Source organism: Beta vulgaris, chromosome 3 (assembly GCF_026745355.1).
Source record: "Beta vulgaris subsp. vulgaris cultivar EL10 chromosome 3, EL10.2, whole genome shotgun sequence".
In the NCBI taxonomy this organism is placed as follows: domain Eukaryota; kingdom Viridiplantae; phylum Streptophyta; class Magnoliopsida; order Caryophyllales; family Amaranthaceae; genus Beta; species Beta vulgaris.
In genome coordinates this window covers 1844198-1856195 of record NC_079204.1, presented here as the reverse complement: position 1 = coordinate 1856195, position 11998 = coordinate 1844198, and the positions used below count along the sequence as shown (strand labels likewise).

The 11998-nt window shown below is 35.5% G+C and overlaps 1 protein-coding gene across 1 annotated transcript; it reads left to right on the top strand.

The window, feature by feature from the left end:
* Window positions 1–5164: 5164 nt before the first annotated feature.
* LOC104887986 (uncharacterized) lies at window positions 5165–10510 on the top strand. Its single transcript, XM_010672783.4, has 5 exons — window positions 5165–5857; window positions 6780–7042; window positions 7544–7661; window positions 8809–9017; window positions 9944–10510. Exons 1-5 carry the CDS (start codon window positions 5426–5428, stop codon window positions 10359–10361), a joined length of 1440 nt encoding a protein of 479 aa, XP_010671085.2. The 5' UTR covers window positions 5165–5425; the 3' UTR covers window positions 10362–10510.
* Window positions 10511–11998: the final 1488 nt, after the last annotated feature.

Genomic DNA, 11998 nt, shown 5'->3' with positions numbered 1-11998 from the left:
TCTAATCGTGTCGAAGCAGATCAATTTGGTCTTGTTCTTGTTAGATCTTAAATTCTATCAGGTAATGTTTGGTTTATACCAACCTGATTTATGTTGTTGTTAGTTTAAAGCGGGTTAGTTTTGCTTTACTTCAGGTTATATCATATGGTATAGGGTTATCTTGGGTTGGGTCATTTTTTATTTTAGTTAAATTTATGGTCACTTCCTATCATATTCGGGTTATGTTCGAACCAAATCATATTAAAAAATGGTCATTATTGGGTTCAAACTAACCTCGACTTAGATAGGTTTTTGATATGGAGTTATCTTGGGTCGGGTCATTTTAACTTTCAAATCAAATCTTGTCGGATTGGGGCTATATTTAAGTTATACCAATCTCGAAACTGGATCACTAAGTTAGACTATTTTCAGTTTTGGTTAAATTTTCGACCAAGCTCCATTGGTTCAACTTATGTTTGCATATGGTCATTTTCGAAATTGGGTCTTTATCGGCTCCTTTTCTAGTCTAAACTAGTAAATAAGACAATAATATTCAATGAAATTCAAATTAGTGCTATTTATTTAAATGAGACATGTCCATTATTATCGAAATGCATGAGTGATGTATACATATGAGGTGTAAATATTTTATAATCACAATCATTTACAAAATCTTTTAAATAAAATGAGGTGCATATCACGGGATATATATTTTGAAATGAATATATATATCAAGTCAGGTTAATAATAGATCATGTTGAAAACAAGTCAGGTAAAATTGAATAACAAGTCGGATTAATAACAATTTAGCTTTAAAATAAATCGAATCAATCAATGTTGAAAACAAGTCAGGTAAAATTGAATAACAAGTCGGATTAATAACAATTTAGCTTTAAAATAAATCGAATCAATCATGTCACGCGTTGTAATCGGTTTTGCTATGTCAATTATTTTATCGTCTTGAATCGATTTTTGGGCCAATATGGATCGAGTCAATAAGGGATCGAGATGTAATAAGGTTAAGTTGTTTTTAGGTTGAAAATAAAGTTCAATTTCATATCATTAGATCGAAACGGGTTATGAGTTGAGTTCAAGTTAAATCAAGTTGGTTATGGATCACAATCTCCTAGTTTATAATCGAGTCAACTACAAAGTCGTTTTGATCAATTTTACGGGTTAGGGGTCAAAATTTGACACATGTGCATGTAAAACATCCCACAGGGAACAATTATGTATAGTACGATCTATATCACGAGAATCTAGAGGTTGCCACCAACCATTCTACACAAACCTTCATTTCTATTTGATTGTTGGTTGTTCATAAGAGATCAATCTCCTTAAGGACAGTACAATTCTCAATAGTAAAAACTATAAAGCAGACATTTTTACTTTATCGATTGTTGAAGTAGGGGCCCTTGTAAAGAAAATAGGCCCCTTATTTCATAATTGAAGGTGCTAACCTTATTGTCATGAACATTACTAAAATTATTCGAAACTCCTTAAATCATCAATGTCATCATTGATGATGTCATCCATCTTATTTTAGTAGGGATGACAATTGGGCGGGGCGGGGCGGGTGCGGAGGATCGTACCTCCACACCCGCACCCGCATAAAATTCCAATCCCCATCCCCGCCCCACCACTCATTGCGGGGGAAAATTCCAGACCCATCCCCGCCCCACCAAGTATGTATTTATACTCATTCCCGCCCCACCACCTGCATGGATACCCGCACTCGCTTCATACCCGCGTCGTACCCACTTCATCTCCACCCCACCATCCGCATGGGTATCCGCACCATCTTCTTACCTGCGTCATACCCACATATTTTTATTTTGCAAGATAAAATTATTAATAATATAAGTATATAAATAGAATTTTAATCATATATATGTGGGGCGGGCGGGGGTGGGGCAGGCAGCCGGGCGGGCGGGAATGGGGTGGGGATAGCATAAAATTCATACCTGCTCCACCACCCATTGCGGGTAGGATTTTAATCCCCATCCCCGCCAAACCTAGACCCATCCGCGCCTCATTTGGGCGGGGATGGGGCGGATCTCCTATTTGACCCGCTCCATTGCCATCCTTATATTTTACCTTCCACTCATTATAGTTCATGCACATTTATAAGAAGCCTATAGTCAACAAGCTTTCTACAATTATTCAATTTCTTTCAAAGTCATCAGCTCAGAATAATGTAATTCCTTCGATTTTTTTTACATGTTATATTTTTTTATTTTGGGAAGTTTCAAATTAGATGTTACATTTTTATTTTTGGTAATAAGTTCTCTCTATCTCTCTCCCATCACATGTTCACATAGGACCCTTTTATTTTCTTTCTCTCTATCTTTCTCCTTTCCAAAAATTACCTAGGAATCCGTGATTTAAAAACTGTAACATTTAAAAAAAAACGAAGCAAGTAATTAAATCCAAATATTCACATTGATTACTGTCGATAGTTTAATTTGTCACGCAAAGACGCCTGACTACCTTTTCTCAAAAGACAAAAAAAAAAAAGAACATTTATGAAACACACCTTAAAAGATAACAAAGTGCAAGTGTTTTGCAGTATTAGCTTATGATGCATGCTGTTATGGAGAACTCACTTCTCCGAGTCAGGGACCCCGATGTCATCAGGCAAGAAAAAAGCCGTGTATCCACAATTTATATGGTATAATGCGTGATCTCAGGTGTTTGAGCTCACTTTCCTTTATTGGGTTGCATGGGAAAGGAGAAACATCAAAAAAACAGTCATCACTCATAATAAGGGCGATTTTATATCTACAAGTCCACAAGGATATCGAGAAAAGTAAAAAATTTATATAGACGTGTTTCACATTCAATCTAGTATGAACATAGTTAATAAATAAAATATGGGGTCATTATGTTGAAAAACAATAGATATATTAATAGAGTAGTTATAGTTTAATTTGTAATTGGTGAAATGATGATAATGTGAGAAAAAATGTTAATATGTTATAAAATATAACTTTGACTATAATAAACTAATGTAAGAAAAGTGATTGTATGAATAAAAAACCATCACTGTGTTAGATAATGGTAGATTATAACTTTGAATTATAAATTAAGATTATGTAGAAACAAAAAAGGATCACTATGTCATATGAGTCACTTTGGTCCGCACTCATATTAATATGGATCAGGTTCACTCAAAACTAGCTAGACAAAATCATCGCCTACTAAAGGCTGAAGCGGAAACCGGTGGCTGAAGGGACAGTGTTGTCGGCCACGGTGGCCGCCATTGGTATCCCTGACTTGCTTTTCTGAAAACTCAAATCAATAACGGCTCGTTTGGTAGTCGTTAATAAATTGCGGTAATGGGAATGAATTTTAAGTGCAATTTTATTAAGGAGGCACTCTTAAAATCTCCATGGAGAGACTTTTTTTTCTCCACGGGCAAGCAATATCACCCCTAAACTTGTGTTTTTGTCTCCAAGGGAAGCATTTTTCATTACCGCTCATTACCACCTACAAAGTGGTATTGAATGGGAATGAAAAATCAAGAAGCAAAGTGGATACTTTAGTATGAATTAGCAATACCATGGGAATGGACAATGATATTCTTCACAAATTTACACATAAATTCATTCCATTACCATCATTTATAACCAACTACCAAACGGGCGGTAAGGAGTAGTGGGCTCCTACCAGATCAAAACTTCAAGTTCAACTTCTACACAACCGTTTCATTTTGAAAAAAGGTCATCAGCCTCTAAGTTGTTTTTAAATGGTGTGAAATACAGTAGTATTATGTCCTTTGCACTAGTTTAAAAGAATATATTTACTATTCTCTTTGTGGAGGAATATGTTTCATTTACTTATTTTTGGTGTAAATTGCTTGCCTCGACAAATTATAATTGTTGGATTTACAAATTTGTGGATATCTAGTATTTAAATTGTGAAATGTGAATTTAAATTATAATGTGAATTTAATTACAATTATAATTTGTGCACTATTCCCTATGTTATACAATTAAATCTTTCTCAACCAATCAAAATATCTTAAAAGTTATTTTAATTTGTTCTTTAATTTCCAAGACTCTATGAAGGTGTTTGGCAATTAGAGTTTTGAAGCAAAAAGAGAGGTTTGGAACCTCTAAAAGGGGTGTTTGGTAAAAGAGAGTTTTAGAGAAAGTTTTGGTACAAAAACTCTCAAAATGGAAAAAACTCCTATTAGGAGCTTTTTCTTTGGAGGATTAGGTAGAAATATGTTTAATGACTTTGTATTAAAATGTCTATAAATGTCACTTTACACAGACAAATGACAACAAGCTTTTAGCAATTTGTTAATTTTTACCAAAATATATTTATAAAAAAAAGTTGTTAAATCAACAGTCAAATTTACTGAACAAAAAGTTAAAATTATAACAGCAAACTCTAAACTCTAACATCTAAACTCTAAACTCTATTTGCCAAATTGGACATATATTTTCAAGTTGTGAGAGAGTTGTATATTCACGTGGCGTAATAGACACATTAGTAATTTCACCATTAATTCAATTGCACAGGTCGTATCTCTATTATATAAGGCAACACACGAGGGACACCAAAAGATAGAAAAAGGAATAAAAGAAAAAAAAAATAAAGGGACAACTAACCGTTTCATTTGAATGAAAAGGGGGGAAAAGTAGGACATTTACGGCCCGTTTGGTAGTTGGTCATAAATGGTGGTAATGGGAATGAATTTGTGTGTAAATTTGTGAAAAATATCATTGTCCATTACCATGATAATGCTAATTTATCCTAAAGTGTCCACTTTCCTTCTTGAATTTTCATTCCCATCCAATACCACCTTGTAGAGTGGTAATGAGTGGTAATGAAAATTGCTTTCCCCTTGGAGACAAAAACACAAGTTTAGGGGTGAGATTGCTTGTCCATGGAGAAAAAATGCCTCCCCATGGAGATTTTAAGGGTACTTCCATAATAAATTACACTTAAAATTCATTCCCATTACCGCAATTTATTAACGATTACCAAACGGGCTGTTAAGGTAAACATCAATTTTTTAAGAAAACAAAATATAAAGATGATTTTTCAACTCAATTAATTTTATTTTCTACTTCACACGCTATCGCACGCGTTGCGTGCATGTAACACTACGAATTATAAATACCAAGTTGCACCCATATAATAAGGCCACAATCCCAAAAACTTAGGATAAAGCAAACGAACCATACATAAACACACACATGACACAACACCCCTCTTAACTACACCGGAACTCTCTCTCTCTCCTCATTTTATCTCTCCCCTCTCATCACTTTCTCTCTCCTCCCGCCATTGAATGGAGGAGAAAAAACTCTTACCTTCTCATATCCGCCATTGAAGATTTGAAGAAACCTTCATATACTTTCTATTATTAGAAGAAGAAAAATTCAACTTTCTACTTTGAATTGACTTTTTTTATTTCATTTCATTTCAGATAATGTCATTCTCTCTCCAAATCTTTACTTCCACTTCAACTTCAACCTCATCTTCTTTGATAATCAGCCTTCTTCGTAATCCAACCCTAATTTCACCTAATTCTTCATCTTCTTCTCTTCTCCGATTTCAGTATCATCATCTATTATGCAGAAGTAGTAAAATTAGAAATCATGCTCAAATTCAACTTAATTTGAGCAAATTACAACTTCGTTACTATGGTTTAATGTCGAGGAATTTACATTTACATTCGTCTCGTCGTCTTATCTCTACATTTTCGGCTTCCGAAAGCGATGCTTCCACTCCTAGCGCCGCCGGTGATGACGACTTATTTGAGGGGCCTGCCGGAATTGATAGTGATGCTGAGGAGGAAGATCATTGTTTTAATTTTCCTGAAGTTGACCGTTGGGATGTTGTTGGACTTGGTCAAGCTATGGTAATTTTCTTATAATTTTTGTTATTTTGCTGTGATTGTTGAGCTATTATTTAAGTTTTATAATTATGCACATGGTTTGGTATAGTATATTTTTTTTTTTGATTCTGTATTGATTATGTATGAAACTAATCTTGGTGTGGCGGCCATTAGTTTATAAGCTTTTGGTTGAGTTAGTCGTCTGATATGGTATAGAGGCTAGAGCTGGTGTGACAAGAACTCCTTTCCAAAGTGGATAATTAGCGCTGCCCAATGGATCTTATGTCAGAGGGGTATGAAACTAATCTTGGGGTTGGAGTCATTAGCTTAAACTTTTGGCTGATTGGTCGCTTGACATGGTATCAGAGTTAGTGTGACAAGAACACCTTTCCAAAGTGGATAGTTAGCGTTTCCCGATGGCTCTTATGTGACAGGGGTATGAAAGTAATCTTGGGATTGCGGTCATTAGCTTAAACTTTTGGTTGAGTTGGTCGTCTGAAATGGTATTGGAGCTAGTGTGACAAGAACTCCTTTCCAAAGTGGACAGTTAGTGCTGCCGAATGGCGAGTTTGGGAGGAGGCGTGATAGGATATAAAACCAATCTTGGGGCTCCAACCAGTAGCTTAAGCGTTGGTTGAGTTGGTCTTTTGACATATATGACAATGTTGATTTTCTTGTCTTTTATAACTTCGTAATTACCGCACTATTAGGTACATAAAGTCCTCTTTTTGTATAGGTTAATCTGATTATAGTGAACGTGTTAATTGTTATGTTGCCAATTGGAGATTTATAGAGTTTTTGATTGTATATCTGTTCTTCTGCCGTGGAAGATGAGAGAGATTTAAGTTGTTTTTGCCCTTGAGGTCTGTTGTTCTGTCATGATATTTTTATGTACACGAGTTTCTAGGCATATTTTGATTTTTTTTTCCTTTCTCACTGGTATTAGGTTGATTTTTCTGGAGTTGTTGATGATGAGTTTCTTGAGAGGTTGGGTTTAGAGAAGGGAACAAGGAGGCTTGTGCATCATGAGGAGAGAGGTAAAGTTTTGCGTGCAATGGATGGTTGTAGCTATAAGGCTGCTGCTGGTGGATCGTTGTCGAATAGCCTGGTTGCGCTTGCAAGGCTCGGTAGTCTTCCTGCTGGAGGACCTGTTCTGAATGTAGCCATGGCAGGCAGTATTGGTAGTGATCCGTTGGGTGGATTCTACAGGTGAGGGTTTCTCTTTTTTCCTTTTGCCATTTACTTAGCATAAGTACAAAGAAAAGTGGAAATACTAAGTAAGTCCTTTATAGATGAGGCAATGTACACTGTTGGATGCAATATTCTCCTCTCTTTTTTCTTCAATAGTAGAATCTATAGTCAAACTACAACTACATGATCCAACTCTATACATTAAGATGCATTTTAGAGTTTTCAACTTTTCATATATTGCCCATGTTTATCTTGCATGTTTATGTCACTTTTAGGTTTTTGAGCTTTGCTTGTTGCTATTGTTTCACTAATTTGACTAAGGCAATATTATGTTTGTTCAATATTTAGAGAACTATGTTAGATGTTGCAGCCTATATGTAATTTGTTACTGTAGGGTTTCTGTGGCTGTATACAGTTGTGGAAGATTTCGTTCTTCTTTTCCCTTTGTACGTGCTTATATGTTTTAGCTATTCTGCAAATCTGCAACTAGTAATGTGAAGTGCCTTGATACTTATACAGGGCTAAATTGCGAAGAGCAAGTGTGAATTTTCTTTCTGCACCAGTCAAGGATGGGACTACTGGGACGGTTATAGTTCTTACGACTCCTGATGCCCAGCGCACAATGCTTGCATATCAGGTTTCTAATCTTTTTACTATCTCATATGGTCATTAGTTAAATTTTATTTGTCAAAATGCTTTGTCGTTCACGAGTAAGTAAGAAAGGTTGCCACTACTTTCATGAATCACCCAAGGCAGGTCTTGGTCCTGGGTCTGTGTTTACAATCAAAAGTTTTATGAGGAGTTGCAATTGGGTTGGCTTCTTTTTTATCTGCTCTCGAGATCTGATAAATGTGAAACTTGTGCCTTCTGCTTGTTCACAGTTTGAATGTCATGTTTCTTCAGTTATCATGGGGTAGAAAAGCATGAATTAGGCATTTAGCACCGTTTCAGTCTCCTCCTTTCAGTTAAAATTGTTTATCAGTTTAAATCTCATTGACTGGGGTTTTTGGAGGACCACATGTAAGCAGCCTTACTCTTGAAAACTGGAGAACTGGTCGAGAGCTGGTTGTTTCTTAAGCACACATTTTTTTTTTTAATATGAAGTAATAAAGATATAGTAAAGCATAGAGGTATCCTTATAAGTAGACAAGACCCAAGACCAAGGAAATAACGTCTGCAATAGGTTAATATGTTAAGTTATTTATATTGTGGTTAATCTTGCTCTCTCCCATTGGAGATTATAAGTCACTACTAGGTTTGAGTGTTGTAGCCAGCTTCTTGTAAAGGTATTCAACAAGCTTTTTTTTAGTTTCTCATGTTCTTGCATTTAGAAAAATCTCACGTCTTTAACTGTTTAACAGCTTAGCACTTCGTACAGAGCTTAGATCCTACACCCGGTATGAAACTTTGATTTTACAAGGCAGTTGGAAGGAAGTGTTCTCTCTCTCTTTTGGGACTTGTGAGATCAGTAGTTTGTTGATCCTGACAATCAAGTGGGAGTGGAAATATATGCAGGAAATCAGCTGGACTGATTGAACTAAAGCTAGGCTTTTTGCTGCACATTTTTGTGATTTGCTTCTTTCCCTTTTTCTCAATGGATTATGATACATTCTTAGAGTCGTATGCTTATATATGTTATTCAGTACAATAATGTAATTATGTTTTTATTGCTTAGGCCTGTTTTATTTCCATCTAGCACTTTCGTAAGATTTGTATGAAGCACATACTAGTCTAGTTGATATTTGCATTATAGGAGACTTATCTGTCAATATTGCTTACTGTAGGGAACATCATCCAAAGTTTACTACGATTCTGGATTGTCCGACATAGTTTCCAGGACAAGTATTCTTGTTGTTGAAGGCTATTTATTCGAATTTCCTGATACTATCAAGTCAATAACAAAAGCATGCAAAGATGCACACAGCAATGGAGCTCTGGTTGCAGTTACAGCATCAGATGTGTCCTGCATTGAGAGGCACTACGATGATTTCTGGTAAGACATATTTTGTTAATACTCATATGCTAATTTTAAACCACTTAAAGAACCAAGTATACTTGGCCTAGTGTTAAGGTTGTTCCTTGAGACCTTGAGGTCATGGGATTAAACCCCACTAGGGGCTCTTTTGGGGTGGGGATTCTCTTATCCTTTTCCCCCTACTCCAAAGGGCCTCACTCACTAAGCTCACTAATTGACTTGTGAGATGTGCTTGTTCTTTCACCTTACTATTTGTAGAAAATATAAAATAAACCACTTCAGGACTTTTCGTATTATGTATTGCTTTTATGAGTATATCCACATCTCTGGGTGGTAATTGATGGTGATGGAAATAAACTAAAACACACATTTGCTAGTAGATAACTAGAGATGCAATATCTTGGATATTCATAGTACTTTCCATGTCAAGTTACATACAACCTTCATTAAGATATTCTTGATATATTTCTCATATTTCATATCAAATAGGCTGTAGAAGCATGCTTGATGTTTTCGCTCTATAGTTACCTTAGCAACCAGTGGTTAAACTGTAATCTTAGTTCCTAATGGGTATTGGAAGGATAGCCTTCCACGCTGACTACATATCTACGGTAGTTGGCATATAAGGCTTGAAGCTAGAACATACTGGTCAAACATCTATGTTCTCTTTTTGGATATACATTTTACAAAGCAATATATATGCATCTTCTACACCAGGTGGTGTTCTAATGAAAAATTTGAAACTTTCAGTTGTGCAGTAATAACATTAGGCAGGCATCCGTCATTTAACTTCTATTTCAGCCACCAAGTTGGATTAACCTGAAATTACCCTTTTTTGAGCTTACTAACATAATGCATCTTTTTCCAAGGTTTATATTTTTAAGTTTTTCCCATAACTTTCTCAATATCCATTGACTGAATCGTGGCATCTGTCATCTTTGCAGGGAAATAATAGGGAATTATGCTGATATAGTTTTTGCAAATAACGACGAAGCTAGAGCTCTATGTAATTTTTCACTGCAGGAAAGCCCTATCTCTGCAACAAGGTATCTAAGCCATTTTGTCCCACTTGTGTCTGTGACGGATGGGCCTCGTGGATCCTACATTGGGGTCAGAGGGGAAGCCATATATATCCCTCCATCACCTTGTTTACCCGTTGATACATGTGGTGCAGGAGATGCCTATGCATCTGGGATTTTGTATGGTATATTACGAGGGGTGTCAGATCTGAAAGACATGGGTACATTAGCAGCTAGGATTGCGGCTGTAGTTGTTGGCCAACAGGGGACTCGACTTAGGGTGCAAGACGCTGTCGAATTAGCGGAGTCATTTGATTTTCATCTGGAGAATTCCGCATTTTAACTGGAGTACATCAATTCCATAGTGTCTTATTGTATGTTGAACAGACCCATATTTCTGATTACTCCAGCTGTCCATAGTAATTTCTTCTATTCTTCATTGTACATTACACTGATTATATAATTCAGGTAGAAATTTACTCTTCTTTCTTCCCTTTTGCTTCAATGCTATGTTCGTTTACTTTATCCTTATCTTTTCAGGTGGTAGTATTCTACAATTTCTAACTTATATTGGAGTTTAATTTCGGGTCATTTTATATTACTATACACTACCTAAAATAGAAATCAGTTGTGAATTTATGAAAAAATTATGCATCAGTCGATGCCATAAATGATCAATTAATGCATATTTTTTCTATTTTAGTTTTTTATATGCAGTCTTTACTCTTTAATGATCAAGTCATTTTTTTCATTTACAAGAGTCATAAATGATCAAGTCATTTTTTTCATTTACAAGAGTCAAATTGTGCTTAGTTATTAAATTAACATTATCATTCTCAAATGGGAGCAAGAACAACAATCAATAATTTGCCTAGAACATATTTAAGTAGATCTTTCTCTTCAACTTTGTAATCAACATTAATCATTCAACTTCAACGGTCATGCTACAGTATATATACTCCCAAGCTAGCTTCATATCAAATAATCAAAATGCATAGTTTTAGGGTTTGAGGTTGAATGGTTGATAGTTAAGGGTTTAGGTTTAATTTAGGGTTTATTAGAGTTTAGCATTTGGGGTTTACGATTAGGGTGACGAAGGTAGGGTTGGGAGTATATGATTTAAGGTTTAGGTATTTCAAGTTTGCCTTTACTGCAAACTTTGAGAGATGCATTGCCTTTCATGCTAGAGGATTTGATTTGGCTAGTGAGTTAGGAATCACCAAGCTATTGGTGCAAGTTAATAATTTAGCATGTACTCAAATACTACCGGAAAATTACATCGGCCCGTTTGATAGGAGGCTATAAATGATCGGAATGGCAATGCATTATAGTGTAAATTTGCACTAGAAATTCAATGTCGTTACCTATGGTAATGCTACTTCATCCCAAGATATTCATTTTCTTCCTAAAATTTCATTATTATCCATTATCACTTGAAAATGTGGTATTAGGTATTATAAAAAATTTATAAAGGGAAACACGTGTTTTGTGATAAAGTTTCATTCCCATGGTCATTGACAAGAGAACTTCTTTATAAATTTACAATAAATTTCATTACTATTACCACTATTTATTAACATTAACCAAACGGGCCGATAATGTTAAAAGAAATATAATATGTGCATCTCATGCATCATTACTAATATAATTTATGATCATTACTAACAAACTTAGTTCAATCATGGTTACGTTGGAGACTTGGAGTTTTCTTTCGGCGACCCCTCCATAGTGAAAGACAAGTCTATTGTGTTCGAATTAGAGTTGGAAAAACTAGCCTGGTAAAAAATTAATCCAAAACCCATAGTGATCGGTTACGTATACATACAAAAAAAGTGGTTTATTGGTTAACTCTAACCGACCCAAACCCGATATCAGGTTAACATATAACAATATTCCATTATTCGAACCCAAGCCTTGTCCCGACTCGATGACAAATCGACTTATTATGGACCTGATTTTTCATGATCCAAACGTGAACCC